This window comes from Choloepus didactylus, chromosome 7, assembly GCF_015220235.1.
Source record: "Choloepus didactylus isolate mChoDid1 chromosome 7, mChoDid1.pri, whole genome shotgun sequence".
NCBI lineage: Eukaryota > Metazoa > Chordata > Mammalia > Pilosa > Megalonychidae > Choloepus > Choloepus didactylus.
Window position 1 is genome coordinate 120,861,006 of NC_051313.1, and position 28,000 is coordinate 120,889,005.

The window sequence follows — 28,000 nt, forward strand, 5'->3', positions numbered from 1 at the left end:
CTGTGGAAAACTCAACCTTTATTATTACCTGCCTAGCGCAGGGGATTAAAATTGCCTCAGCTAGGTCCATATATTAGTGTAAAAATCTGTGTCTCTCCCCCCAAAATGTACAAACCCCAAGTGATTATAGAAAAACCAATGTGGCAGCTACGATAGAGATGTCCAACCCCAGGGCCACAGGCCATTGCTCCCTCTCTCCCCCTAATCCCAGTATTTATTCCACAGAAACGTACAGGCGTAGAGAAATTCTAGCTACAACATGGCAGGTGGGAAGTGGGGATGATTGGGGGGTGGGGGCAGGGATCACCCCCCAGGTCCAGTGTTTCAGGGGAGGGAGGAGGGAGAAGTCAATGCTGAGGACAATTCCAGGAGTGGGCACAAGGGAACATCCTTCTCCTCTTGTCCTCCTCGCCCCCCACGTTCTCAGCCAGTGGTGTCCAGTGTGTGACAGGGAGAGAGAGAGGCCAGAGGGCCACAGCCATCTCTCCAGGAAACAGTATTGTCCAGTGGGGCCCAGGCGCCCCCAGTGGGCCATGTCCAGTGTCTGCCCTATATTTATTTGCCCCAAGGGATGGCTAGGCGAGGTCAGAGAGGATCCCATCCACAGGGCCAGCTGGGTGGGCCGCAGGAGCTTCTAGGAGAGGAGGTGGAGGTGGAAGGGGGGATGGGAAGGGGGCATGAAAACATGTCATGTCGGGGAAGGCATGGCAGCAGCTCCCAGGGCAGGCCCAGCCCACCTGACGTCACACTGCCTCTCTCACGGGTCAGGAGGGGGAGTGGGGCGGGGTTGTGGTTGCCTCCTCTTGTTTTAGGGCTGCTGGCTTCCCCTGAGGAGGTGTGGCTAGACGCTGGGATTCACACTGTGTTGACTGCATCCTCTGCCAGGAACCGATGCAGCTGGGAAAAGGGTGGTCGCTGCTCAGGCTCCCGGCTCCAGCACCGAAGCATCAGCTCATACAGGCCCAGGGGGCAGGCAGGGGGCCTGGACAGGTATACCTGCATCGTGGTAGGGCAGTGAAAGGCAGGGAACGAATGGTCTTTAGTCCCCCAGATGACAGGCGCTGCCCCTCCCGGGTTCCCCCAGCCCCGGCTTCCCTCCCCTCCCCTCTGACCTGGCGGCCCTGGTCCCGGAAGAACTCCCCTGCGTTCTCGATGACCTGCTCATCGGTAAGCTGCCCAAAGGGCTGAGCCCGGCAGAGCATCAGCACCTCCCACAGGGTCACCCCAAAGGCCCACACATCACTTGCAGTCGTGAACTTCCCCTGGCACATGGAGAAGGCAACAAAAGCAGAGAAGGCCATAAGGCACGTCCACTCAGCGCTTCAACCCCCACCCCAGCCTTATCCCCTCCCCACCGTAGAACCAGCACCTCCTTAGCTGCCTACCTTCCCCAACAAGCCCACCCCTCTCCTTAGGGTTCTGCCTCTTTTCTCCAGGCTCTTGGCCTCTCTCCTGGACCTTGGCCCACCTCTTCCTTCTTCAATCCATCCTCCCCACCTCACCCCCCATTTTCTGATTCTTACCTTCTAGCTCCCCACCCAACCCCTCTATCCCGGATTTACTCTCTCCCCTTATCTCTCCTGCTGTCTGCTGCCCTGACTTCATCCCCATGCCCACTCTTGGCTCCTGGACCCTTTTCCCATGATGCCATCACTAGCCGCTTTCTCCAGTCCCTTGAGCCAGCAGGAACCTCCCCGAGCATTCACTAGTCCAAACCCTCATTTTACAGAGAAAGCAAGTGACTGAACGAGACCACAGAGCTGGGGAAGGCCAGGCCCCTGCACCCACCTGCCTGCACCAGCCTCCCTTGGGGCAGCTCACCATGAGGATGCACTCCCAGGCCATCCACCGGATGGGCAGCACCGCCCGGCCCTGCACGCGGTAATAGTCCCCAGCATAGAGGTTCCGGCTCATGCCAAAGTCAGCGATTTTGATGGTGAAATTTTCCCCAACCAGGCAATTCCTTGTGGCCAGGTCCCGATGCACAAAGTTGAGCGTGGCCAGGTAGCGCATGCCTGAGGCGATCTGGGCTGCCACGTGCAACAGCTGTGGGTAGCTGCGCCAGGGGGCCAACAGCACGGGGTCACAGGGGGCAGCACCAGCCTCCTCCCCACTACACAGGTTCCCACCCAGGATGGGAAGAGGCCTCGCCTCCCAAGGCTCAGGTCACACCTGCACCCAGTGGGGAGTCGGCATACCCGTGGACCTGCCCACCCGTCCTGGAGGCCAAAGAGTATGTTCCTGCTCAAAGTCTTTGGCTTCTCCAACCCTAGGGAGCCCCCTCTTAATATGCTCCCCAATCTGTTCTCAGAGTGAAGGTGAAAAGAGCAGAAGGGCAATTCATGGCAGGGTCCAATCCCCTTCACCACATCCACCACAGTAATCTCTAGCCTTTCTGTCCCTCAAACTCCTGGATTCATGTGGTCTCACGTTCCTCATCCCAGGCCCCTCTTGGAACCTCTGCCTGGTCCCCCACCCCTACTCCATGCCCCAACCTTCCCTGCAGGGGCAAGATGAGAGGAGGAGACCTCCTTGGGGAACTGCCAGGGAAGGCCCGGCCCTGGGTCAGCAAGTTACCTGATGGTGGGCCCCTGGCCAGCCTCGCCATCCTCAGGCACCCCGTCAGCCACCTTGTCCTCCAGCTGGTGGGCACTGAGGAACTGGTTAAGGTCGCCGTTCTCCATGTAGTCGGTGATCATGCAGAGGGGGTCGTCTTGCACACACACGCCCAGCAGCCGGATGATGTTTGGGTCCTTGAGCCTTGACATGATCTTCACCTCCTTCAGGAAGTCATTCCTGGAGGAGCAGCAGGAAGGTGGAGGGGAAGGCCAAGGGGTGATCTGCACCCTACCCCCTGCTCACATGAGCCCATGCCCCACCCCAGCACACACACTTGATTGACTAGTGATGCCGCAGTCTGAGGTCTACCCCGACACTACTACCCCTGTATCATCTCCACCATATTCCCCTCTGGACTCTGCATGCTCCCCTGCCATCCCTGGTCCACACCTGGCATTCTTGGTGGCATCTGGCCGTAGGATCTTGACAGCTACCAGCAAGGGGTGTCCCTTGCACACATTAAGGGGAAAGTCCAGACTGACCAGATCCTGAGGGCTTTCTACCTCACACAGGTGCACCTGGAGAAAGAAGGTCATTAGCTAGGAGGTCACAAGGTTCACCAAGGTCAAAGGGTCAAGTGGGATAACACCGTACCCTCCTGAGGTTCCTGGCCAAGGGGACGTGCAGACATGGTGCCAGAGGCCCAGCCAGGTCAGACACTGTCAACAACTGGGCGGGGTCCTCCTTACCTCACCAAACTGGCCCTCGCCAAGCTTCTCCTTGAAGCGGAGCCGCGACCGGGGGAAATCCACTCTGGGAGGCCCGTCCCCAACCGCCCCTGGGGGCAGTGCGGGCACAGCATAGGTGTTGCCCCCAGTGACGCCCTGCAGGGTGACAATGTCAGCCTCGGCATAATGGGGGACGCTGTTCTGGGGAGGTGGGGGCAGAAGTGGGGCACCCGACTTCTCGGGCTCCATATAGTGCCCATTGCAGGCTGGAGGGTGAGGGGAAAGAAGAGAGAATGAGGCATCAGGAACCACACAGCAACCCCTGAGAGCCACGGTTCCCCAAACCCCAGCCTTCCAGAGGCCCCCATGCTCTCCAGCTGGGTCAGAGACTGAGTCTACCTGTATCTTCCCTGGTTTTCCACCCACCAACCTCAACGTAGAGAGAAGATGCTGGCAGGGTGATGTTAGCTTGTTCCAGAGGAAGCTATCAGGGCAGTGGAAATGGTTGAGCAAAGAATGTCATTAAGTCTGTTCTCTAGGGATCTCCCAGCACAGCCCAAGAGACCAGGAGGTACGTCTTGGCTGGAAGAGGAATTCCTCTTCCCAGCTTTGGGAGAGGGGTGGTCCCAGCCATCCAGTCACCCCCCACTTTCCAAACCCTGACCCCACCCATCCCCAGCTCCTTCCCCTTTGCTTAGCTGTTCTACCCTCTGCTTTCAGCCTGGCCCCTCCCTGCCATGGCTTCCCAACCCTCCCTGTCCCAACACACCAAGCTCGAAGACAAGCAGAGACAGGCACACAGAGAGAGGGAAAGGGTGACGGTTCCTCAGAGCCCCCACAACAAGGAGTCTACAGACAGAAGGAGAGGTAGCAGAGTGGTCCCCTCAGCCCTAGGGAGGGGGCAACGACGAGAAGGCAACACCAAGGAGAGGAGGAGCAGACAGGAAGGGTGGGGGCGTGAGCCTTCACCTCTGAGACTGCAGAGAGAGGACACACGGGGGGAGGGGGCAAGCGCCCAGGGTGAGAGGCCCTCCTCCTCGCAGCTCTAGAGAGAGGGGAGAATAAAGGAGGGGTTATGAGAGAGCCTGGGGCCACTGCAACTACCTCCTTTCTGGCTCTGGAGAGCTGAAGAGATGGGGTGGAAGAGGAGGAGGGGAGCAGAGCCGAGAACCAATAAGCTTTCAATGCCTCAGCTCAAGGGGAGGCCTTAAAAAGGAGCAAGAAGCAGCAGAGGAGAGCTAAGGGCACAAGAGTGTCCTCCTCGGGAGCTCAGGAGAGCAGAAGAGGCCACAGTGGGGAGAGGAGGGAGTGCAAGGTGTAAGGACTTTTCCCTGCCCCAGTGGGGGTCTGGGGAGCCTGGCAGAGCCCAGGGACAGAGGGGCTTACCCTGGGTGTTGGTGGGTTTGGCCCAGGCGGGTGTGGGGGGGCCCGGGCCTCGAGGGGGACGGGCGTAAGTGGCCAGAAGGAGGCGGTAGGCCGGATTGGAGAGCAGCAACGCTGTCGGGAGAAGGAGGGGGGAGACACAGGGAAGGGATGAGACTCCAGGCTAGACAGACAGGGAGACCCAGAATAGGGCAAGACCAGGGCTGATAGGAAAAAAGTACTAAGAGAAAGAGACAGGATAAAACAAAGACTGGGAGAGTGATGGATAGCTGGATTGATGATGGCTGACGAACAGATGGATGAATGGACAGATGGGAAATGATGAATGGATGATGGTGGATGATGGATAATGGGTAAATGATAGATGATGGTGTGATGATGGGCAGACTGAAGAATGGATGGAGGGATGGGTGGAATGAACATGGCAAGTCTAGGAGAAAGGAGAGGGGCCAGGGAGACACAATGAGAAGGCACAACAGAGAACAGAGAGAGATGTATGTATGGGGCACAGAGACAGGATGAGACCACTGAGGGTCATGGGCAATTCTTATACCTGGGCAATTTGGGGGGAAGAGTATATGGCAAGGACATGGAGTAGTACAGAAGGTGAACAGGGACACAGAAGTAAGAAAGAAAATGAGTTGAAACTAGGGAGAACAGGAAAGGAAGGGAATGGGAAAGGGATACAATAAGAAAACAGGCAGACAGAGAGGACAGAGGTGGGACCAGAACAAGGCAGTACTTACCTGAGCCATTGGGGACACTGGGAGCCGAGGGGGGTGGATTCCCACGGGGCCGGGGCTCCTGGTAAGGGGGTGGCTCTCGAGGGCCTGGGCAGTTATTGATGAGGATAGTGTCTCCAGGGACAGAGAGATGAACCGTCAGCTCTTCATCCAATACCCGACGCTCAGCCTTGAGGGGAAACGGGGGATGTTAACCATCACCACTGCTTAGCACGCCTCTCCCATCCCTGCATGAAGTGCTGGACCCAGGTTCTCTCCTTTAGTCCTCACAACAGTCCTAGAGTTGTGACCGTTACTGCCATATCACAGGTAGGGAAACTGAGGCTCAAGGGCATTGGAGTAACTTGCCCAATGTCCCACGATGGGATCCCAACCCAAATCTAAGCAGTCCCTAATTATCAACCTTAACACATCCATCACCACTGGACCATTGCCCAGAAGACATGGGTTGGGGCATGCCACACTTCTTCCATTGGCCCCTCCAGTTCCACTCGCCACCTTTCTACACCTGCTTCTGGCCAAAGACGCTGACCAGTGTGCACTGCACCAACAGGCTCCTGGTTGGGTTTGGCCAGAGAGGAGCCCCAGCAAGAGTTTAAAGGGAAGGCAGAAAGTGAAGTCAGGTTATTTATTCCCCGGGTCCCTCCATGGGAGGGGGACTGGGCCAGCTGCACCCTGAACCAAAGGCCTCTCAGGACACCCTCTCCAGAGATGCACTGCTTCCAGGTTCCAGTAACTGCCCCTCCTCTCACCCTGGCAGGCCCGGGGATGGCAAGAGCTCTGCGGTGACCAGCCCCAAGGGACAGCACTTTCCCTGTGATGCCCACACACTCTGCCCACTCCTTTGTATGTTGTCCCCATACTAAGCCCCACTCCAACCATCCTAATTTGACTTGCCCCGTGTTCCCCGCTGGACCCTGCCGACTGCAGGGGTCCAGGCCCACACTGGTCTCACCCTGGCTCATTCCCCACGCCCACATCCTGCCGGGGTCCCCGCCAGGCTGCCCTGACCAGCCCAGCCCTACCCACCTTGCTGAGGAGCCGGCGCCAGTGCAGCCGCCAGAGCATGAGAGCGATGATGAGCAGAAGCAGCAGGATGATGGCCACGAGGCAGCCGACGAGGATGGCACTCGGGCTCCCTTCTGCCTTGGCCACGGGCTGCTGGCCCCTGGGCTCCAGCTCTGGCAGGGGCAGAAGGGTCAGAACCATAGGGGGCTTCCCACCCTCCCTGAAGAGGGGAGGCCCAGGCGGAAGGGTGGAGGCCCCAGAGGCGGCTCACCCAAGCTGCTGAAGTTGGTGGGAGGGGGACCAGGTGGCCACCAGGGGGCCGGTGGGTAGGTGCCCCCCAGAGCCAGAGACGAGTCATTCACAACATCTGGGGAGAAGGAAGAGAAGACAGGAGGGGGTCAGGTGAGGAGGAGGAGACGAAAGGGGGGCACATTTGCATGAGACCTGGGGAGCTGAGTTGTTGGGCAGGGGTGAGCACCCTTGTTACATATAACAAGGAACCAGCTAATGGGAACAGGGGCCCCTGGAGAGTCCCTGCTGTGCCAGATGGTTAGCCTTTGGTTGCTGGATGGTGGGGAAGTAGAGGGCTCATGGGGGGGGGCGGGTCCTGGGTATTGAGACTTGGAAAAGAGCCTATTTCCCAACCAGTACAGAAGTATTTCAGTATTTTCACAATCACTGCTGTCATGCTGGCTCAATACCAGTCATGAGTGAGGGGCTTTTAAAGGAAAGACAGAGATATGTGGGAGGTGGGAAGGAGGGAGGGAGGGAGGGGTCCAAATTATTTGGGGCACGTTGGTAAGTCTCATGGCTGATGGGTAGAGACGGTATCTTGGCGAAATCCTATTGGTTGGCCACCCCTGGGGTGAGGACTGGGCATAGACCAGGGGCTTACCAGAGATGAAGGCGATTTCGCTGAAGAGTAACCAAGGCCCCGCAAAGAGGAAGCGGCACTGCAGAAAGCGGCCCACGCGGCCCCCCAGGGGCACCGAGACAGCCCGGGCTCTGGGGTCCCCCAAGCTGCCCCCCAGAGCATGGCGCACAGGCTCCCCCTCCCAGGCCATGGCAGGGCCCCGCTTGAAGTGGCACTCCACCCCTCCAGGCAGGCGGGCTCCCAGCGTGTGCATATTGTTGCAGTGAACCTGCGGGGAAGATGGAAGGATACAGGGTCAAGACCAGGAGACTCCCACCCTAGCCTCGGAGCCCCCCACCCACCCACCCACCTCAAGCCGGACCTGCTCACCTGCATGGCCTGGAAGGTCCTCAGCCTATCAAATTCAAACTCCATCCCCACGTAGCCACTGGGGAAGCTGTGGTTGCTCCATCCCACATAGTCGTAGCCAGGCCAGACCCGCAGCTCCTGGCTCTTCCTGAAGTCATCCAGCCCTATCACACCATCTGCCAGCTGGCCCAGACCTCCGTACTGCAGCCTGGAAGGGGGACGACGGAGGACGAGGAGTAGGGGGGAGAGGCTGTCACTATCCAGGTGCTCTGCCCCTGCCCCACAGTGGCCTGCCAGCCTGGTTCCTGCCCACTGGTCCCATTCCTCCCAGCTCCTGCCCCAACCTCCTGCAGTGCTCTCTTCCCCAACCCCAGGACCACCATGGGTACCTTGCAGGTTGCACACTACACAAAGGCACCACTTCTAAGGGGTGCCATTCAATCCATGATGTGTGTGTTTATTGTAACCCTTTGCAACAGATGTTTCTAGGGGAAGGGGTGCCTTTTTCTCTTTTGTACAAAGGTGTCACGGGCTAGTGGAGGCCCTGCTGCCTTCCATTCCTGGTTCTGTCCCTTGAGGCCCACGCACCCCACCCCCACCCAGCCTGTCCATCTCACTGCCTAGACCACTGGCCACACACCCCACCCACTCTGTGCTCTCTCCCACCCCAGTCCAGGTCCTCAAGAGTGCTTCTCTCACCCGCCAACGCTGTGTCCATCATAGGTGGAGTCATTAAGGTGCACGGCCTCTGACAGGTACATGGTCTGCCCCACAGGGGCTGTGTAGGACAGGAGTCCATCTGGGGCAGGGCAGGAGGCAGAGTGAAGGAGAGAAGTCTCCACCCCCGACCCCTGCTCACATCCTCCAGGGGCCACTGACATGGAGGAGGCAATGCTGGTCAGTCCCATCCTCACTGGGAGTGATGCTTCCAGGCAGGAAAAAGACGATCCTGGAGACTTTCTCCCCACCCCTCACCCCCTGAACAGCAGATGGACTCTCGGGGGTCTGAACTACTCACTCACCCCTCCAGAGACAGCCATAGAGCTCCACCCGCAGACACACGCTCATGACCCGGTCAGCCCGGGGGTAGAAGCGAACCAGCCGGGCCACCATGGGGGGCCCGAGGTCCTTCAGCACCACTCCCCCGGGGTCCTCATTCCCTGAGATCACCTGTGGGCCAGGAAACAGTGTGAATGGGTGGGAAGGGCTCCAGGGGTGATCTAAGCTCCCAGTCCCCAGCTGCCCCTGGCCCAAGGAAGGGGCACCAAGCACAAAGGGCTGGGGCCCAGCCAGGCATCTGTAGTACGAGGGGCTGCAGCAGAGACCTTTGACACGTCACTCTGCCCTAGGATCTGTCCTGGCAACTCCAGCATCAGCTCTCCCCTCTCAGCCTGCCTGGCTCTACCCATTTGTCTCAAAACGCCATCCCCGTTGTGCCCAGACTATCCAGTCCCTCGCAGCTCTGCACCCCTGCTTCAGCTTGCCCCTCTGTCTTCACCCCATTCCCTCTGTTCATTCAACAGACATCAGCTGAGCACCCACTCTGGGCCAGGCATGTGCTCAGTGGGAACATCAGGCGCAGATGCCCCCACCCAACCCCCAGCCCCAGAAGAAAGGGCTGTGGAGAGGCAGGGTGATGGGACAGTGTAGTGGGAGGGGGGTGGTCAGAAGACGCTGTGAGGAGGTGGCCTGGGGGAAGGGCTGCATAAAGTGAGGGACAGCCAGTGAACCTTCAGGATAGGAGCTCCCCAGGCAGAGAAAACAGCAAGTGCAAATGCTCTGGGGCAGAGGGAATGAGCCCTGGCTTGTTCCAGGAACAACAGCTAAACCAGTGCTGCCAGGGCAGGGCGAGAATGGGAGAGAGAAGAAAAGCAGCAAGAGCCAGGTCAGGCGAAGCATTCTGCACCAGGGAAGGCCTTTAGCTCTTATGCTGGTGGATTGCAAAGCCAGCAAGAGATTTGAGCAGGGTGCAGCTTCATCTGATTTACATTTTTTTTAAGGTACAGTGTATGTAGCTTCGGGTGGAGATTAGAACCATAGGGAAAGGGGAGAAGCAGGGAGAACAGTTTGGAAACGTGCAGTCATCTAGGCTGGGATGACGGGGTTCTAGGGCAGTGGAGGTGGTGAGAATTGGGCAGATACAGGAAATACCATTGAGGTCAAACAGTTGGGCCTTGCTGATGCTTTGGAAGTGGGGACTGAGAGATAAAGAAGAGCTGGGGATATCACCTTAGCTTATGGCCCGGGCTACTAGGCAAATGGTGGTACTGTTTCCCCAGCTGGAGAATGCTGGGGGAGGGCAGGCTTGGGGAGGGGTGGAGCTGGGGGGGTCAGGTTCAGCTGGGGAAGCCAATGGTCAGTTTGGGATGCCGGTTAGATGGCTGGGTGGAGAGGTCCAGAAGGTGGTCAGGTTTGCAACACTGGATGGAGCTCAGGGGAGAGGTTTGGGCTGGAGATGATGGATAATGAGAGTTGACAGTGACCAGGTGGTGGTTAAAGTGTAGCTGGAGAAGAGAGGAGAGGCAGCCTTCCCTTGGCTGTGCCCCTGCCAGCCTCACCTCCTGGCCCCAGCGGTCCCTCCAGTTCATCCAGCGGTGGCCGTCCCGGGAGTAACGCAGCCGGTAGCTGGGGGAGAACTCCTTGCCCAGGCCCCCAGCATGTCGCCCCTGGGTGCCCACCAGAGCCACCAGGTGCAGCTGCCGCAGGTCCACCTGCAGGTACTCCTCCTCCTTGGGAAACACCGGCCCTGCCGGGCACCATGCCCCATCCCCGTCACTGCTCTCCAGCCTGGGAGGGGGAAGGAGGTCACAGGGAACATCTGGTCCTCAGTCTGCCTCCATTCTAGTATTTAAATCCCCCAGGACAACAGGAGTTTCATTGGCATAGACCCTCTCAAAAGCCTTGTGGCTGGGGCAGAGGGGTGGGAAGGACAGGTAGAGCCCCAGGAACTCCCTGGGGCACAGCCCCAGGTGCGCAGGTACCTGCTGTGGCGGGCAGCAGTGGAGTCCGACCAGGAGCTGGAGGCAGAGATGTCACTGTCGGCGATGGTGCGGTCCTGCATGCCCAGGGCGTAGCGGCACTTGGCTAGACAGACACAGGTGTACGGAGCGTCAAGGCCCCCAACTCGCTGCCTCCCAGGCCCCATCCCTCACCGACCAAGGTCCAGTCTCCTCACCAGGGTCAAAGTGCCCCTTCATGTCGGCACCTCCAGTTGCCACCAGTAGCAGCAGCAGCAGCAGTAGAGATAAGAGGGCCTCTGGCCCCATAGCTCCTGATCCCTCGGGCCTAAGGGGGTGGGGGCAGCATCTCTGCAGGAGACAAGGTGGGGGGGTGGGTTAAGGGGCAATCAGGAGAACAATAGAAAGACAGAATGCTTTGGGGATAATTGCAGTAAAATGACGACAGCAGCCATCATTTAACAGCCTCAGCTACCCTTTTAAGATGCTTTTCATGTGCCAGACACTGAGCTAAACCCTTGAATGGAATCCAGAATTTAATCTTCATAGTCACCATATAAGGTACATACCATGACTATCCACATTTAACACATGACTAGTGCAGAGATGGTTAAGTAATTTACCTGAAGACCCATCTCCTCAATCAATGCAAGGTACACAGAAAAACCCCATAAACAAGGGCTGGGAACACACAACTGGTCTGCAAAAACATGCTCACAGCACAAATGACAGAAAAAGGCTTAGTAATTATAATAAACTACTGGCGCTTACAAATCGACAAGAAAAAACATAAACAACACAATAGCCAGTTCCTAGAAGAGCAAAGCCAAATCACCAACATTTTTTCTTAAATAGCCAAATTCACTAGAGTCAAGAAAATACAAATTAATTAACAAGAAGATATTACTTTATACCTATCAGATTGACAAAATATTTTTAAGGTTGTAACACCTGTAGGCGGTGGAGAGAGACAAACAGGGACACACCATGCTTTGATGACAGAAATACACAGTGTTATTATCTTCTATTTGGAAAGCAATCAAGCAATTTATGTATTATTAGAAATACATATCCCCTTCAACCCAGTACTCCCCCTCCTAGTGATCTAACCCAAAGAAGGTGGAAGCTGCACCAGGAGGAAAGAAAATATGTACAAAGATGTTTATTATGGCACCTTTTGTAAAGAGCCAAAATCATAAAACTACGTGAATGCTGACCAGCTGAATAAAAAGCTAAGGTTTGTGGACTATTATGAAAAATAACCAATTAGTACTAAAAAATAAATGTCTGACTTGTTGGGACGTCTTGTATGACTGCTGAATACAAAAAGCAAGTTACAGAAGTGTGAAGACCATGAATAGTTTGTGTCTGTACTTGTATATCTGTCTAGAGAGAAAGAACATGTAACAGAATATAACATTAGTTCACTTGAATGGTAGGGAAGGGAGGACAAATCAAAAAGAACAAGGCGAACTAATTGTACTATTTTTCTAAAAGTCCATAGTAATATATGGTAACATTTATTTTTGCAGTCATGTGAAATTAGGTGGTATGTAAAAGAACATAAAACCCCTTTAGATTTTTTAAAAATAAATGTGTCCCAGGAAAGGTTGGGCAACTGCATGTGGAGATGGAATTAAGCATCAGATGAGCCTGGACTGGCCAACCCCGGTCCCCTCCCCACCTAGAGGCCCAGAGTGCTAAGACAGGTGCTGCCCAGTGCCTTCCAACCCGTCTTTTATAGCCCTGGGAGCCCCACTGTGGTCTGGACCAGCAGCCTCGGCATCTTGGCCCTGGGAGCTTGTGAGGAATGCAGACTCTCAGGCCCCATCCCAGAACTGCTGAATCAGAATCTTCATTTTAACATGATTCCCAGGCAATCTGGGCACATTACAGTTTAAGAATCTCTGCTCAATTCTTCACTGCAACCCCAGCAGCTTACCCCACCTAAAACCATTCCAACTGGCATCTCCTTATGAACCCAAGTATCTGCCCTGCCCAGCCCCAGCCCCAGGAAAAGCTATCCTGACCTGTCCCCATGCAGGAGGTCTGCACTGAGTTCTCCAGGTCCTGGAATCCTCAGGGACCTTGGTGCCACACACCCTGCCCCACGACCCCACCCCCTCTGCCATCAGGCCCAAAGCCCTCCCTGGCTCTCCCTGCTCTGCCTCCCCTCCCAGAGATCCAGCCATCCTGTCCCCCTGTTCCCACTTTCTGAAGGTGTCTGCCTCTGAGAGAAGAGCTAAGGCTGGAAAAGAGGCTGAGTTGCCTTGGAGATGAGGGTGGGTCTAAAGACTAAACTAAAGACGGGGAAGCCAGGTCACCCCAGGAGGTAGGAGGAGTGGGGGGGGGGGTACTCCCCCATCCCTTTGTCCTTCTCCAGCTGCTCCCACAATGCTCCAGGGCAGGAATGTAACAGGCAGCTGAGACCCTGCAGCTCTGAAGCAGCAGCTGAGGGGGATGGCTGCGTTGCTGGGGGCACCCCAGTATCAAAGGAGAGCTAGAACCAGAAGGCATCACGCTGGGTCCCTCAGGGTCCAGGAGCTTGACACAGGGGAACAGGCTGCCGGAGTCCCAGGCGGCTGGCCCAGAATTCCTGGGTGCTGCTCTCCACCCCCACCTCCCTTGGGAACAGCGGGGCCCTTGTTCCCCTGAGTAACCTTCATGCCTATCCCAGATGAGTCATCGGAGCCAGACGGAGCCGCGAGAAGCTGAGAGGAGCCCCGGGCAGAGATACAAAGACAGGCAGAGGACAGGAGGCAGGGGGAGATGGGGCCAGAAACACAAAGCAAGAGGTAAACAGAGCAGGCTCAGAAACCCAGAGCACAGAGCCCAGGACAGGAACTCCCAGAGACATCTGGGGCGAGCTGTTCTCTGACACCCCCAAACATCCCAGTGGTCTTGACCAACGCCCTAAACCATCCCACCCCATCCCACCCCACCTCACCCCACTGCAACCAATTACAGGCCAGGAGCCATGACACCCTCTGGCAGGCCCTTCACCCTCTTCTCCCACCCCTACTCTCGCCCCAGACAACAACACCCACACAGCTCTGGATATACACGTGGTCAGACACAGGCGCTCACAGAGCCGGCTGTAAACACTGGGGCTAAATGTAGCTCCAGGGAGGCCAGACGCGTGCACACACACGCGTGCACAGACGCGCAAGCTCTCGGTGTCTCACAGACAACCACCAGGAGCCTTTCAGAGAAGACACTGGCAAGTGACACTCAAATAAATCAGTAACACACATAGACTCCCAGGCTCCCAGGCAGGGCAAACAAACGCACGCACACCTCAACTCCATCCGCACCTTGGCTCCATCCGCACCTTGGCATGCTTAACGTCCACAGGCATCACTTAGTCAACAATCATCTTCCATCACCTGTGAACGTGAAATGGGACACCGCGAGCTCCTCCGACCCGAGGGCAGGGTGAGACACACACTCAGGCCCTCGGACACAGGATCCCAAGAGATCTGGAGCCCACCCAGATGCACATGGGTGACCAAGCACAAGAAAGCCAAGGGGATAGGGAACTGGTGGAAACAGGTGGGAAGCATGGCAATAGGAAAAAGAGCCAGTTTTCCACTTTTCCACACACTTCTGCTTTCACCTGTCTGCACTGTACCACTCATCTGGACACACCAAGCATCATGTCAGATGGAGGTGGGGTGCCGGAAAGGAATGTCCACCCAGCAAGGGACCTGTGGGGTGAAGACTAGGGGATGGGATGATGGGATGGGGGGCAGGGGAGGGGGCAGGGGAGGGGGTGAGGTGGGGAGGGGAGCTGAGGGTGGTGCCTGCAGGGCAGTGATGTCATCTCATGGCAGAACCAACTGACCATCAAGCCTGGATGAATGGCCGTCACTGGCCGCCAGGGTGTTAGTCCTTTTCTGTGCTGGGCTGCCGCCAGGCTGTCCAGCTGGGAGTGGGCTGAGTGGGGACTTCACATTTAGCAGATGTCTCCTGGCCAGGTGGGAGGGCAGGCCCCGGGCTCCAGGGGGCAGATGAGGTTGCCTCAGTGGGACTATGTCTGAGCACCTGTCCTCCTGGGGTCTGGCTCCTCTACATTGAGTAACGGGCTCCTGCCTTAATGCTGGATCACCCTCTTCCTCAGAGATCGGGAGGCTCCTCCCCTCCCCATTTTCAGGCAGTAAACCAGAGAGTTGGGGATTACAGGAGGGACAGACTTAGAAGTTGGACAAGCAACTACAGCCCCCAGACATCCTGCCTCCCCCGCCGCGCCTCCCCAGGAGCCCCAGCCTGCGGCCTCGGCGACCCCGCGGCCCCTCAGGGGTCCTCCCTCCGCTCCCCCTACCTCTTGTCGCTCTTCCCCGCAGACCCAGGCGTCCGACCCCGGGAGCGGGGCCTCCTCGGCGGCTGGGCCGAGGGGAGGGGGGAGGCGGAGGGAGCCAGGAGCCGGGAGCGGGAGGCGCCGGCGGGGCTCGGGTGTCGGGAGGCGGCTCCCGAGAGCAGCTGTCGGGGGCCTGTTCCGGGGAGAGGAGCCAAGGCTGGGGCGGCTCGAGTCCAGGCGCCGCCTTCCCTTCGCCTCGGCTCCCCCTCCCCTCCCCTCCCCTCCTCCTCCTCCTCCCTCCTCCCTCTCCCCCTCCTCCCCCTCCTCCTCCCCCCTCCTCCCCCGCTCCTCGCTCCCTCTCCTTTGCCTTCTCGCCGCACGTTCGGGCTCGCAGCCCGCCTTTCACCCTTCGTTCCCGCGGCTCCCACGCCTGGCGCAGCCCTCGCGTCCCGCGCTCCTCTCCGCTCCGCCACGCCCACTGCATTTCCCCCGTGCGCCCTGGCCTCCCCCAGGTAACCACCCTGTGGTCCCCTCCCCGGCGCTGCAGCCCCCACCCCCACCCCCACAACACCCTCTCCCAAGCAGCCCAGCCGCTCTGCGCCGCGTCCTCCTGCCCTCTCCATGCCCATTGCCTTCCAATGTACAACCACCACCACCCCACCCCACCCCCGTCCCCGTGCTCCCCACAAATGAGAACTACCAAAACTGAGGGGGCCCCTGCACGCTGATCAGGCTTTCATGCTAAAGCACATCCAGGCCCCTGGAGGGAGATCGCTCCCCTCTCCAGCTCCCCCCTTTCTGGGCTCAGTTCCTGGAGAGGGAGGTGAAGGGGAGCAGCCCCAGGGCAGAAGAGAAGGAGCAGGTTCCCACAGGCCGGCCCAACCTGGCAGCAGGAGTTTGGGTGGGGGAAGGGGGCAGGGCTCACCTGTCTAGCCAGGCCCCCTGAACCCACTCTTTCCCACCACTAACCTGGTGCCCTCCCATCCCCTATACCCCAACCTGGGACTGCCAAGAAAGCCGGCTGGCCCACACACTCTCTTCCAGCCCCGACTCCCTCTCCCAGTTGCTCTCCCCTACTCTGCAGGGCACTGCAGTCCTCTCATGGCACCCTAGGGTCCAGACTCCTCAGGCCCAGCCAGCTCTGGCCCTGGTGGGCAGGGGAGGGTCTGCTCACTGTAGCAGGGGTAGGCTAGAAATGGAGCCAGGGACCAGGTAGGGAGGGGGAGGATAGAGGCACAGTGAAAATCAGGCACAGTGAACAAGGAAAGAGAAGGAGGGAGCCAGAGCAGATGGGCACAAGGAGACCGGGTAAACAAATCAAATGAGAGAGAAAAAGAACTGGGGCGGTCGATGGGGTGAAGTGGGAAGACAGAGAGCTTGTGGGGTGAAGGCATTCTGCCCTTGGCAGTGCCTGGGGCCCCCGCCACCCCTCGCCACACACCCACACCTGCCAAGCACCTCGACAGTGTCACCATCCCAGTAGAGACCTCTGCCCCCTTGTACCTCACAGTAGATATAAACTCACACCCTGCGTGCCGTCCCAGACAGCAGTCCCAGGAAAGAAACACAACGTCCCAACCAGATAAGTACACAGAAACGCTACCAGGAAGCGGCTGCTCTTGGGAGAGTCCAGGGCACGTAGGAGCACACCCCACGGTGAACACATAAACCCAAGGGCGCCCCAACTGCTAAGGGACACACTTGCTAGCAGACAGCCCCAGGGTCACTGAGAGAATTCTCTTGTCCTGTCTTCCCTTCCCACCAAACCCCCAGGGTTCCCTGGAGCTCTCACCCCTCCGGAGACGGCCGCTGGGGGATCTGGGCCCTGGAGAGGCCGGGCCAGGGGTGGAGCCAGGCCGGGGGCGGGGCGAGGCTTCCTGAGAAACCTCACCTGGGCGGCCGCAGCCCCTCCTTCCCGGGGCTGTACTCTGGGGAAGCCCGGGCAGGCTGGCAGGACTGAGCTGCAGCCAGATGCCTCAGGAATGGAGCAGGGGCCCCTCACACCCCAGCGGGACATTCCCCAGCCCAGGCCTGGCGCTGACCCCGGCCAGGTGGCATGGTGGTGCCAGACAGAGGGTTTCACTGGGGAGAGTGGAGGAAGCCGGAGAGTCCCGAAACCCCGTCTCCCTACACCCCCAGGAGAAATTCCTAGTTGGTGATGCCCACCTCGCCCCAGCCCAGGGCTGGAGGAGTGGGAGGTATGCAGGGCTGGGACCCAGCGGAGTCAAGTGACAGCGGAAAGGAGTCTGGAGCCGGCTGGAATGCGGGCTTGGAGCTGAGATTCCCAGGGGCCAAGGAGGGAAATCCCAGCCATCCAGGGCCCCCCGGAGCAGCACCAAAGACCAAGAGTGCCCACCCACCTGTCTGTGCCCCAGCAGAGCCCATCCCAACCCCAGAGGCCCCCATGTCCTCCTGAACCCCCAAAGGACCCTCTACCCCTTCCCCCCATATTCTCTCTTCCCAGGTTTCCCTCCCTCTCCAGTCAATGGCCTCCTGGGGCCTGGGAAGGAGAGGAGGGGAAACAGCTGAAAAAATGTGAGGAGAGGCACGTAGGAGAGAGCAGTTCCAGGCCGTCAGACCACCCGGCAGTGGCTGGGAAGCCCACAGTACTAGCGAGAGGGAGGATGGCCCAGGTGGGACCCCCACAAGCTATCTTCCCGGGGATGCAGCTGCCTCTGCAGGGAGCAGGCTAGGTCAGCAGCTGGGGAGAGCGAGGACGGCCGGTGGGGGGCGGTAAGAATGGACAAGGCCCCAGGCATGAATCAGCTCTTGATGCCTCTGAGTACAAATGGGAAACTGAGGTCCAGGAGTAGAAGGAGGAGAAAGAGATGGCATCGGTCCAGGAGAAAGATGAGACAGGGCTCAGCTGTGGAGAGCATGGGTGATGGAGAAAGCAGGGACAGGAGACCAGAGGGAGGAGGGAGGCTGATGGCCAGATGGGAACGGTGATGACCAAACTCAGAGAGACGCAGGAGATAGACTGAGGTCAAGGCTGAGGGAAACTAGGAGTAAGAGAGAGGAAAGGGGGATGGAGGCAGAAGGCACCTGGAGGTGGGAAGACCTCAGGATTCAAGGGGGAGCCTGGGGTTTGGGGAGTAAAGGACTGGCCAGAGTGAGAGAACTGGAGAGCAGAGGGTCCTCAGGGAGGACCGTAGGAAATGGGAGCCCTGAGAGGTGAGCACACAGACCAACAGGGAGGAGAAGCAAGGACAAAGGGAGGGAAGAGGCCTTTGGAGTGAAACTGAGAGATCAGGTAAGAAGAGGGAGACTGAGGCACAGGGGCTGAAACTAAGGAATATGGGGACAACTGCAGGACAGACAGGGGGAGACCAAGGCCCAAAGAGTGTATCAAACTTTGTTTCTGTGTCTCAGGACCCAGAGGCCTCAGCCCTCCCCTGGGGACATCCTAGCCCTCCAGCCTCCTTGTGGCACCATGGCCCCCAGCTCAATTCCCATCCTTCCCGCTCTCAGCCTGCTCCCCTCCTCCCACTGTCCTTCCAGCCAGGACTGTCTGGCCCCTCCCCGCAAGGGGAGGGCCCAGCTCCAGCCCCGCACCTGCCCTCCCAGTTCAGCTCTGCCTTCCTCCCTCTCACCTCAAGCTCAGGGTTCTCCTGGGTCCCGGGCCCCCCAGCCTTGGGCCTTTGGGGTTCGAGGTCTGGGGCCGCCGAGGCTGCCGAGCTTTGTCCGCACCTCCAGACCCGGAGCCCAGGAGCAGCTGCCCAGGCCAGCTGCAGCCGGCTTCGCCGTGACCATGACAACGCGGCCCGCTCCCCCAGCCGAGCCTCCCGGGCCCCCGCAGAGAGGGAGGGAGCAGCCTGGCCCGGAGAAAGGGAGGGGAGGCAGAGGACTGTGAAACCGAACCAGAGGGAGGCCACAGACAAAGAGAACCCGGACAAAGGGAGATGAAGGGTGGCAGTGCTGGGAGAAAGCAGCTCTGCAGCTGAGCGCTTGGGCAGTGGGGGGCCCTGCTGGGGGGCAGAATCCAGACCCTAGAGGGACAGCAGACTTAAGGTGGGAGCAGAGAGATCAGAACTGACCAGTGGTGGCCCCTGGGAGACCTCCTGCTGGGTCCCTGAAAGGCATCCCAGTTGTCAAGAACAAGCCCGATTTCAAACATACTCAACCTGTCACCCCTTAAGGATAAATGTCATCGTTAGACAACGTAATCCAATTCTTCATTTGGAAAATACGATCCCCCAAGCCAAATGTGACTCTGATGAGGACCGCAGGGAGTGAGGCGTGGAAGGAGATACCAAATGCCTCTCAGCAGCAGGTGACAAGGAGCAGAGGACCAAACCAGGAAGGGAGACAGACGGCACAGCTTTGCAGTCTGAGAGGTGAGGGTTGAAATCGCCACTCACCATCTGGTGTATCTTGGCTGAGTTGTAGCACATCTCGGTTCCTTCACCAGTAAAATACAGATAGTAATCCCTGCCCCAGTAGTCTGTTGGGATGAGAATATGACACAGCATCTGCGAAGTGCATGTCCATTGGATGGAGACCACCTTCCAAGCTCCCCAACATGATGTCCCTCCGTAGCTTTCCGATGTGTCACTCAGACCCTCTGAGTTCCACTCCCCAGTTCATTCCACCCTTATCATTAAGGGTTTGCTCAGGGCAGGGCTGCGATGGTCAAAGCCACAAAAGATTCATTGAGGAATATGACCCACTCCCTGTCCTCTGAGCCTTTGCAGTCTAGAGAGGGCACGGCAGAGGCAGGAGGGTCTGCGCTGGAGACAGAGCTGGAAGGTGCTGGGGGGTTCCATGGGGAAGGCCAGACCAGGTCCTCCTTAGGGGGTCAGAGGCAGGATCAAGGAAGAACTCAGGAAGAGTTGGCCAGAAAAGTATTAAAATTTGTGAGGAATGGATATGTACTTCAAACAAAGGATGTGTAGAAAAACAGGCACAGAAAAGGGAGATTTGCAAGAGCAAGCCTTCACCTGAAGAAAGAATGCTTTGTTAGGCCGATTCAAGAAAGGCTAAGAATTTGCAGAGATGAGGAAGTCAAGGGAAGAAAAGCAGGGAGGCCTGAGCACTGTTGTTTGAAAATGCTGTTGGGACTGGAAGGTGGTGTTCTCTTCTGGTGAGCAAACCCAGCACTGTTGTTTGAAAATGCTGTTGGGACTGGAAGGTGGTGTTCTCTTCTGGTGAGCAAGCCCAGAAAGGTAGGTGGTGGGATCTCTTGCCGGTAGTTTGGCTTATTCTGAAGGTGAGAAGGAAGACCCTGGGTTTTGTGCAGGGAAGTGGCGTGATTAGATACTGTTATTTTAAAAATCATTTCTGGCCACGTTGTAGCAGATGCACTGCACGGGATAATGGCTAAGGGGTCAGTGGGGGGGGGGGGTCCGCATTTGCCCCCTGGTTGGCCTTGACTGTCTCCGTTTCCTTGTCTGTAAAACCCTTCATGGAGCTATCACAGGATAAAATGCATGTAGTAAGCACTCAGTAGGTGTTATTAGAGCGAGGAGAAACAGGGTGGGAGGAATTAATTCCAACTTCATCCTGCCCACATCCTCCTGATGTTTCCCCCCAGCCAGGAATACCATGAGGAGGAAATGGTGAGATCCTGCAGCTTTTCTGGTGTTTTCAACTATCATTTAATTGTGTCCTCAGGGCCCTCTGAGGTGGGCAGGGCTTTCCTTAGAAAGGGAACCAGGCCCAGAGAGGGTGTGACTTGCCTTAGGTCTGTGGCAAGTTGTGGCTTCCCCACCCAGAACTTCCCCTAGATTCCTCCACCTCATTCTCCCAAAAGGGAGGGAGAGGAGGCGAGGAGTGGGGGCCCAGAATGGCCCCCCTGGGCCTCTGGACTGGACACGGCCCTGGGCCTCCTGAGTCCTGCCTCACCAGGAGCCCCCCTTTCATAGACCTCACCCACGTGAGCATTTTGTGGGCCTTGTGGTGCTCTCAGGGGTGCTCTCCAGACAGGCCACCAACACTAATTAGGGCAGGACACTGGAGGAGGAAGTGAAAGCGCCAAGGAAAGAGGCAAGTCCAGGTGTGGGAGAGAGGTGAGCACAGAGGGGCAGACGGGGAGGGAGAAGGGAGAAAGGCTGTCCTTACTCACCGTAGTCGCAGGGATAATTAGAAATATCCTGTTGTTCATCTAACAGAGACGTTGTCTTTTACATTGTCACTTTCTCTCTTCTGTTGTCCTTTTTCTAAACCCTGTGGCCTCTTCCTGGTAGGCTCTGTGCCAGGCCCCACCCTCAGCACTTTCCAGGATCATCTCAGGGGCTTTCCCAGCTGCTCCTCAGTGCAGCATTCAAAAATAGCCTCATTGTACCTGAACAGAAACTGAAGATTGGCAAGTCAAATGACTTGCCCAAGGACTCACAAATAGGACCTGATGGGTCTGGAATTCTAGCCAAAGCTAGACGTGGGGGTCTTAGCCGCCATTATTTTTCCAACTCCAGAGGTCTAAAATAAATTGTATCCTTTCCCTTATTGTCCTTGAAGATCTTGGGCACTATATTTAAATCCTCTGGCTTCCTTCATCTCTCAAGGATACCGGTTGCCCAAATCATTCTTGCTTGCATGCACATAAATGCACAGAGATCTAAAAATGGCAAATGATTTGCTCAAGGTTACACGGGAAGTCAAGGTCAGAAAATGTGCTAGAACAGTGTTTCTCCAACTGAGGTCCCTGGACTCTGAGCACCCATGAACATCCTGTGAAAATTATTAAATTCCATGTTTTCCTTTCAATGGTAATAATAATATAGTAGTGGAAGCATGTTCTGAATCATATGGAACCGTCCCTGCTTTGTGGTTGCCTGCATTCATGTTTGTTTTTACCTGCTTGCGGTTGTTAGCACTTCTTTTTAATTGTCTTGGGCTGAATAGGAAAGACGGTTGCATTTGTACCAAGTGAGGTCCGGGAGACCTGTACTAACAAAAATCTCTCAGAATTTTGAATAAAAACAAGAAGGGGGAGAATTGAGTCATCACCAGGCACACAGTGGGATGGATACCTGCCAAGTTCAAACGACCTGCACCAGGCAGTATGTGTTATGTTGCCAGCAGCAACTTCATTTCAGAAAAACAATGCCATGCATCACATTAAATTAATGCGAATTTAAATGTAATTTCCTCTCTACTTTCATTTGTACTTATTTGCTACCTTGTGTTGGTTTTATAATGCAGGCTAGGTACTGAAGTGTAAGGAGATCATGGTTAGCTATGTTGACACACATAGTTTGCACATGTTTAAGTTATAAAAAATAATTTGTCCATGAGAATTGTTTTCTTTTCAAAAGGGTTCACACTTGATCAGGTTGGAGAGAGAGACAGAGCTAGAACTAAACCTGTGCCGTCAGGAGTCTCCCAAAAAAAAAAACACTATTTAAGCTCCAAAACCTCTCCCACCCTCAAGATCCAGTGCAAGGAAATTAGAACATTCAGCTTCTCAGCTACTGAGCCTGGCTGGGGGCAGGAGAGATTTATAAAGCAAGGAGGTCAGAGGGCAGGCACCTGGGGAAAACGCCCAGGAATATTTACATGATGGAACCAAGAACTGAGGTGAAGATATTTAGAAGTTTTCCCAAATGAGTATACACAAAAATTTTAAGGAAATAATAGTGTCTATGAAAATTTTAAATGTCCATGCTTTTTTTATTATTATTTTTTTTTATTAGAGAAGTTGTGGGTTTACAGAACAATCATGATAAAATACAGGATTCCCATAAACCACCCCACCAGTAACACTTGCATTGGTGTGGAAAATTTGTTAAAATTGATAACACTTTTCTTGTAATTCTATTTTTTAACAGTAGTTACAATTGTTACAATTGATGAAAGATTATTAAAGTAGTATTACAACTATTGTCTATAGTTTATGGAGGGGTATTTTTCCCCCATATTCCCAACCTATTTTTTTTCATGTATGTATTTTATTACTCATCGACCCATACACTGGATAAAGGGAGTGTAAGTCACAAGGTTTTTATAATCACACTATAGAAGCTATATAGTTATACAGTCATTATCAAAGATCAAGGCTACTGGATTGCAGTTCAATGATTTCAGTTATTTCCTTCTGGCTATTCTAATACACTAGAAACTAAAAAGAAGTATATATATTTAATGAGTCAGTAATCATAATCATTTGTTAAATCCTAATTTCTCAGTTACAACTCCTCCCTCTCATTTAATCATTCTCTCAATCTTCAGGGATAGTTGGGCATTGACAATTTTAACTTCTTTGTGCTAGAAAGGGGTGTTGACCTTATGGGGTAGATGAATGAAACTGGTTTATGTTCTTGAAGAGAAGGTGTTCCAGGGCTTATCTGGCATAGGAACAATCTGAAGGTCTTAAGTTTCTGAAAAAATAAAGTTACTAAGGAAGACTTTGATAGAGTCTTAGACAGAGCCCTGGGTATTCTTTAGGGTTTTCAAGAATACTGTTGGTTGAGGCTTGGCATACTGTGGCAATTTGCAATATCTGACTGAAGCTTGCTTAAGAGTAAGCTCCAGAATGACCTCTAGACTCTATTTGAAATCTCTTAGCCACTGAAATTTTATTTGCTCCATTTATTTTCCCCCTTTTGGTCAAGAGAGCATTCTCAGTTGCATGATGGCAGGGCCAGGCTTATCCCTGGGATTCATGTCCCACATTGCAAAGGAGACTTACACCCCTGGGAGTCATGTCCCATGTGGGGGCAGGGGGGGAGATAGTAAGTTTATTCGCAGAATTGGCTTAGAGAGAGAAGCTACTTCTGAGCAACAAAAGAGGTTCTCTGAAAGTGACTCTTAGGCATAATTTTAAGTAGGCTTAGCGTCATCATTGCAGAAATAAGTTTCATAAGGGCAAGCTTCAAGATCGAGGGCTTGGCTTATTAAATTGGGAGTGCCTAATGCTTGAGACAATGTCAGGAATTCCCCAAGTGGAGAAGTTTAATAGTTCCACATTTCCCCCACCCAGTCCCTCAAGAGGACTTTGCAAACCTTTTTGGTTTTCTGCCCAAAATACTCTAGAATGTATTGGAGTGTTGCATTAACCTTTATAGAATAACAAGATCTCATTCCCTATTCTAGATTCCATATAATTAGGTTGTTTAAATAAACTGGACAGGTTAAATTAGATAGTGTGCTACAGAAAATTTAAATTTTGGACAAAATAAACATCTCTTCTTTAGTTCTGTCACTGAAGTTGAAGTTTTAAAATACAGCAATATCATCCTTTATCCTGTATTCTGATTTACCTTAGTCCTAACCAGATATGCTTCATTCATATCTCTAATTGAAATCTGATCTCTTTTTCAGCTTCTTTAATAGTTGCTGTATGGAGTAATGCTGACTTTTAGAGCTGCAGATCTGTAACTCTGAGTCTCAGGTGTCACACAGATACCTAAAGTTCCAGGGAGCTATACCAGGTTATACACAAAGAGCACAGCATCTCAGAATTTAGAAATAACAAAACTCAGGAATAAATGGGACTGCTGTAAGAGTTTACAATCTAGGAACCTTTACAATGAGCTTTATTGAACATTCTGTACTCCTTAACCATTGATTGTCCAATATCTGCCCACTTTCTATCCCCTGATAACCTGTGCTCTCAAATTCAATTCTCAGAGTTTCTTCATTATAGTTAGTTTATATTAGTGTGACCATACAATATTTGTCCTTTTGTTTCTTGCTTATTTCACTCAACATAAAGTCCTCAAGATTCATTTACCTAATTGCACACTTCACGACTTCATTCCTTTCTGCACCCATTCAATATTATGTCATATGTATACACCACAGTTTGCCCTTCCATTCATCAGCCGATGTACCCTTAGGCCACCTCCAACCATCAGTAATTGTGAATAATGCCACCATAAACACCAGTGTGCAAATGTCCATTTGTGTTCCTGCTTTCAGTTCTTCCAAGTATATACCTTGGAACCTGATAAGAAGACTCCTATAAAGCCACCTAAATGTACATGCTTTTACCCAGCAATTATATCCAAAGGAATTTATCCTAAAGATGCATGTATTTTCACAGGTGCACAAAGATGTGTACAAGGATTTCCATTACCTTTTTTTATATAGCAAAATGAAGGGAGGGAGGGAAGAAAGGAAGGAAGAAGAGAGGAGGGAAAAAAGAGAGGAGAGAGGGAAGGAAGTTCAATGTTCATCAATAGGGGTAAATAGCCACAAAAATTATGGATGTTTTAGCTTAAGTTTCTCCAAAAGCACACCATGAGACAAGGACTTGAATATAAGTAGTTTATTTGGGAGTGGATCCTGGCTGGAAATAGTGAGTCAGGGAAGAGAGATGAGCCAATAAAATGTGTGTTAATGAGCGAGTTACTGTTGGGGTGGGGGTGGGGGACAAATGGGACTTAAAGCTTCTGGGGAACCATATAGAATGTTCCTCAGAATTATCCCTCAATGGATGGAGAAGCCAGAGAATTTATCCACTAGCTCTTGCCTCTCTTTGGTAGGGTGGTGACCTTGGCATTATTAATTCCTCAGCACTCCGGGGCTGCCTTCAAAGGCTGGGCAAGCTCTTTTAGCACAGAGAAAGCCACCCAGCAAAGAGGCAGAGACTTGAGGTGTGCATATACCCATACATACTGTGCCTGTTTGGATGTATTATGTCCTCCAAAATGACATTTCTTTGAGGCAATCTTGTGTGGATAGACGTATTAGTGTGATTAGATTGTAAGTCTTTGAGTGTTTCCGTGGAGATATGAACCACCCAACTGTAGGTAATAACTCTGATTAGATAATTTCCATGGAGGTGTGGCCCTGCCCATTCAACATGGGCCTTGATTAGTTTACTAGAGCACTATATAAATTCAGACAGAAGGGGCCAGCTTGCTACAGCCAAGAGGAACACTCTGAAGAATGCACAGGAGCTGAGAGAGGAGCTGCAGCTTACAGAGACATTTTGGAGACAGCATTTGAAAGCAGACTTTTGCTCTGGAGAAGCTAAGACAGGACAAATGCCCCAAGAGCAACTAAGAGTGACATTTTTGAGGAGCTGCAGCCTAGGGAGGAATGTCCTGGGAGAAAGCCATTTTGAAACCAGAACTCTGGCGTAGATGCCAGCCATGTGCCTCCCCAGCTAACAGAGGTTTTCCGGATGCCATTGGCCATCCTCCAGTGAAGGTAACTGATTATTGACACCTTATCTTGGACACTTTAAGGCCTTAAGGCTGTAACTGTGTAACCAAATAAAACCCCTTTATAAAAGCCGATCCATTTCTGGTGTTTTGCAAAAAGGCAGCATTAGCAAAACTGAACACATACATACATACATTATGTGTATATATATGTATATGTAGGCACCATGCTGTGAATAGTAGACCTATATGAATGCTGTAGAAAGATCCTGGAGGAAATCACAGAGTCTAGGTATAGAAGGAGGAAAGGAAATTTTACCTTTTACTTTGTACTCTTCTGTATTTTTAAATTATTTATAATGAGTTTAACTAATTTTATATTTGAAAAAAGTAAGAATTTGGACCTAGCAAGACAGAAAACTTTGAGGCAATAATTCACTGACCCTGGTCAAACAACACAGGGGAAAAAAATGCAGCTCCACTCCCACCCCTGTCAGCAAACATTGAGTGAGGAGCCCAACCTCCACCAACACCTGGCTGTAACAGGCACCTCTTGAGCACCTCCTCTGCCTTCCTGGGAGCGAATCAAGAAGACCAAGTGAGGAGCCCAGACTTTCATCCCTGCCCACTGGTAAAAAGCCACCCTCTGTGGTGTCAGTGAGGCCACATGGGGATCCTCAGCTTCCACCAAACCCAGAAGTAATGAGATGCTCCTCCCACTCCCCTCCTTTGTCAGAGGAGGCCAAATGGGAAATGGGAAGCCAGAACCTTCACCACCATCCAGCAGTAATGACGCCTCCTCTCTCAGCCCCTCCATCCTGCTGTCAGTGAAGGCCAAAGAGAACCCTGAAATCCGACCACCACCCAGGAGTCCTGAGGTAACCCTCCCTCCCTCAAGGGAAGACACCTGGATGTCCATCTCCAGCTGGCAGTACCCTCCTTCTACTGCCAGTGTGGTATCACAAGAGGCATTTAAAACAGAAGGTTTAAATAGGATCCAGAATCTCATTACATAATATCCAAAATGTCCAGGACATGATAAAAAATCACTTACTATACCAAAAGACCAGAAAAGTCTCAACTTGAATGAGAAAATATAATGAACAGATGCCATCACCATGATGACACCGATTTAGAAATTATCTGACAAGGGTTTTTAAAGCAGCCGTCGTTAAAAAAGTGCTTCAACAAGCAATTACAAATCCAGTGGAAACAAACGAAAAAAAAAGTCTCAGAAAAGAAATAGGAGATATAAAGAAAAATCAAATGGAAATTGCAGAACTGAAAAATACCATAAGCAAAATTAAAAATTCACTGGATGGGCTGAACAGCAGAATGGCAAGGACAAAGGAAAAAAAGTAAATGAACTTGAAGATAGAATAATAGAAATCATCCAGTCTGAACAACAGAGAGAAAACAGATAAGAAAAAAATGAGCATAACTTCAGTGACCTATGAAACTAAACATAAGATCTAATATTCATGTCATCAGAGTCCCAGAAGAAGAGAAGAAAGAAGGTGGAACTGAAAAAGAATTTGAGTAATGGCTGAAATTTTCCTAAATTTGGCAAGACATAGACCTTAAGGTTCAAGAAGCTGAGCAAACCCCAAACAGAATAAACTCAAAGAAATCCCTGGAAAGAAACATCATAATTAAACTCCTGAAAACTGAAGGTAAGATAAAATCTTGAAAGCAGCAAGAAATGACCTTTAGGGAAAGAACAATTCAAATGACAGTGGATTTCACACCAGCAATCACGGAGCCCAGAAGGAAGTGGCACAAACTTATTCAAGTGCTGAAAGAAAAGAACTGTCAAGCCAGAATCCTGCATCCATTGAAAATATCCTTCAAGAATGGTGGGGAAATCTATACATTCTTAGAGGATTTGCCACCAGCAGATCCCCCCTAAAAAAAAGGCCAAAAGAAGTTCTCGAAACAAAGAAGATGGTTTTTTTTTTTTAAGAGGAATCTTGAAACATTAGGAAGCAAGAACAACGGAAAGTGAAAAGCATGGGAAGATTACACTTTCTCACCTCTTGATGTCACATTCGG

General features: G+C 53.3%; 1 protein-coding gene across 7 annotated transcripts; it reads right to left on the reverse strand.

The window, feature by feature from the left end:
* Position 1: 1 nt before the first annotated feature.
* DDR1 (discoidin domain receptor tyrosine kinase 1) lies at positions 2 to 28,000 on the reverse strand. Of its 7 annotated transcripts, none has more exons than XM_037843030.1 (18): positions 27,982 to 28,000; positions 10,819 to 10,951; positions 10,625 to 10,727; positions 10,202 to 10,430; positions 8,666 to 8,813; positions 8,343 to 8,442; positions 7,665 to 7,851; positions 7,317 to 7,563; positions 6,693 to 6,788; positions 6,443 to 6,594; positions 5,417 to 5,582; positions 4,674 to 4,784; positions 3,309 to 3,553; positions 3,010 to 3,137; positions 2,578 to 2,796; positions 1,822 to 2,056; positions 1,113 to 1,262; positions 2 to 996 (listed from the first exon to the last, which is right to left on the reverse strand). In XM_037843030.1, exons 2-18 carry the CDS (start codon positions 10,907 to 10,909, stop codon positions 856 to 858), a joined length of 2,748 nt encoding a protein of 915 aa, XP_037698958.1. In that variant the 5' UTR covers positions 10,910 to 10,951; positions 27,982 to 28,000; the 3' UTR covers positions 2 to 855. The 7 variants fall into 7 exon arrangements, with proteins under 7 accessions (XP_037698958.1, XP_037698955.1, XP_037698959.1 ...); XM_037843027.1 differs by lacking the exon at positions 27,982 to 28,000 and adding an exon at positions 18,491 to 18,641; XM_037843031.1 differs by lacking the exon at positions 27,982 to 28,000 and adding an exon at positions 16,690 to 16,803.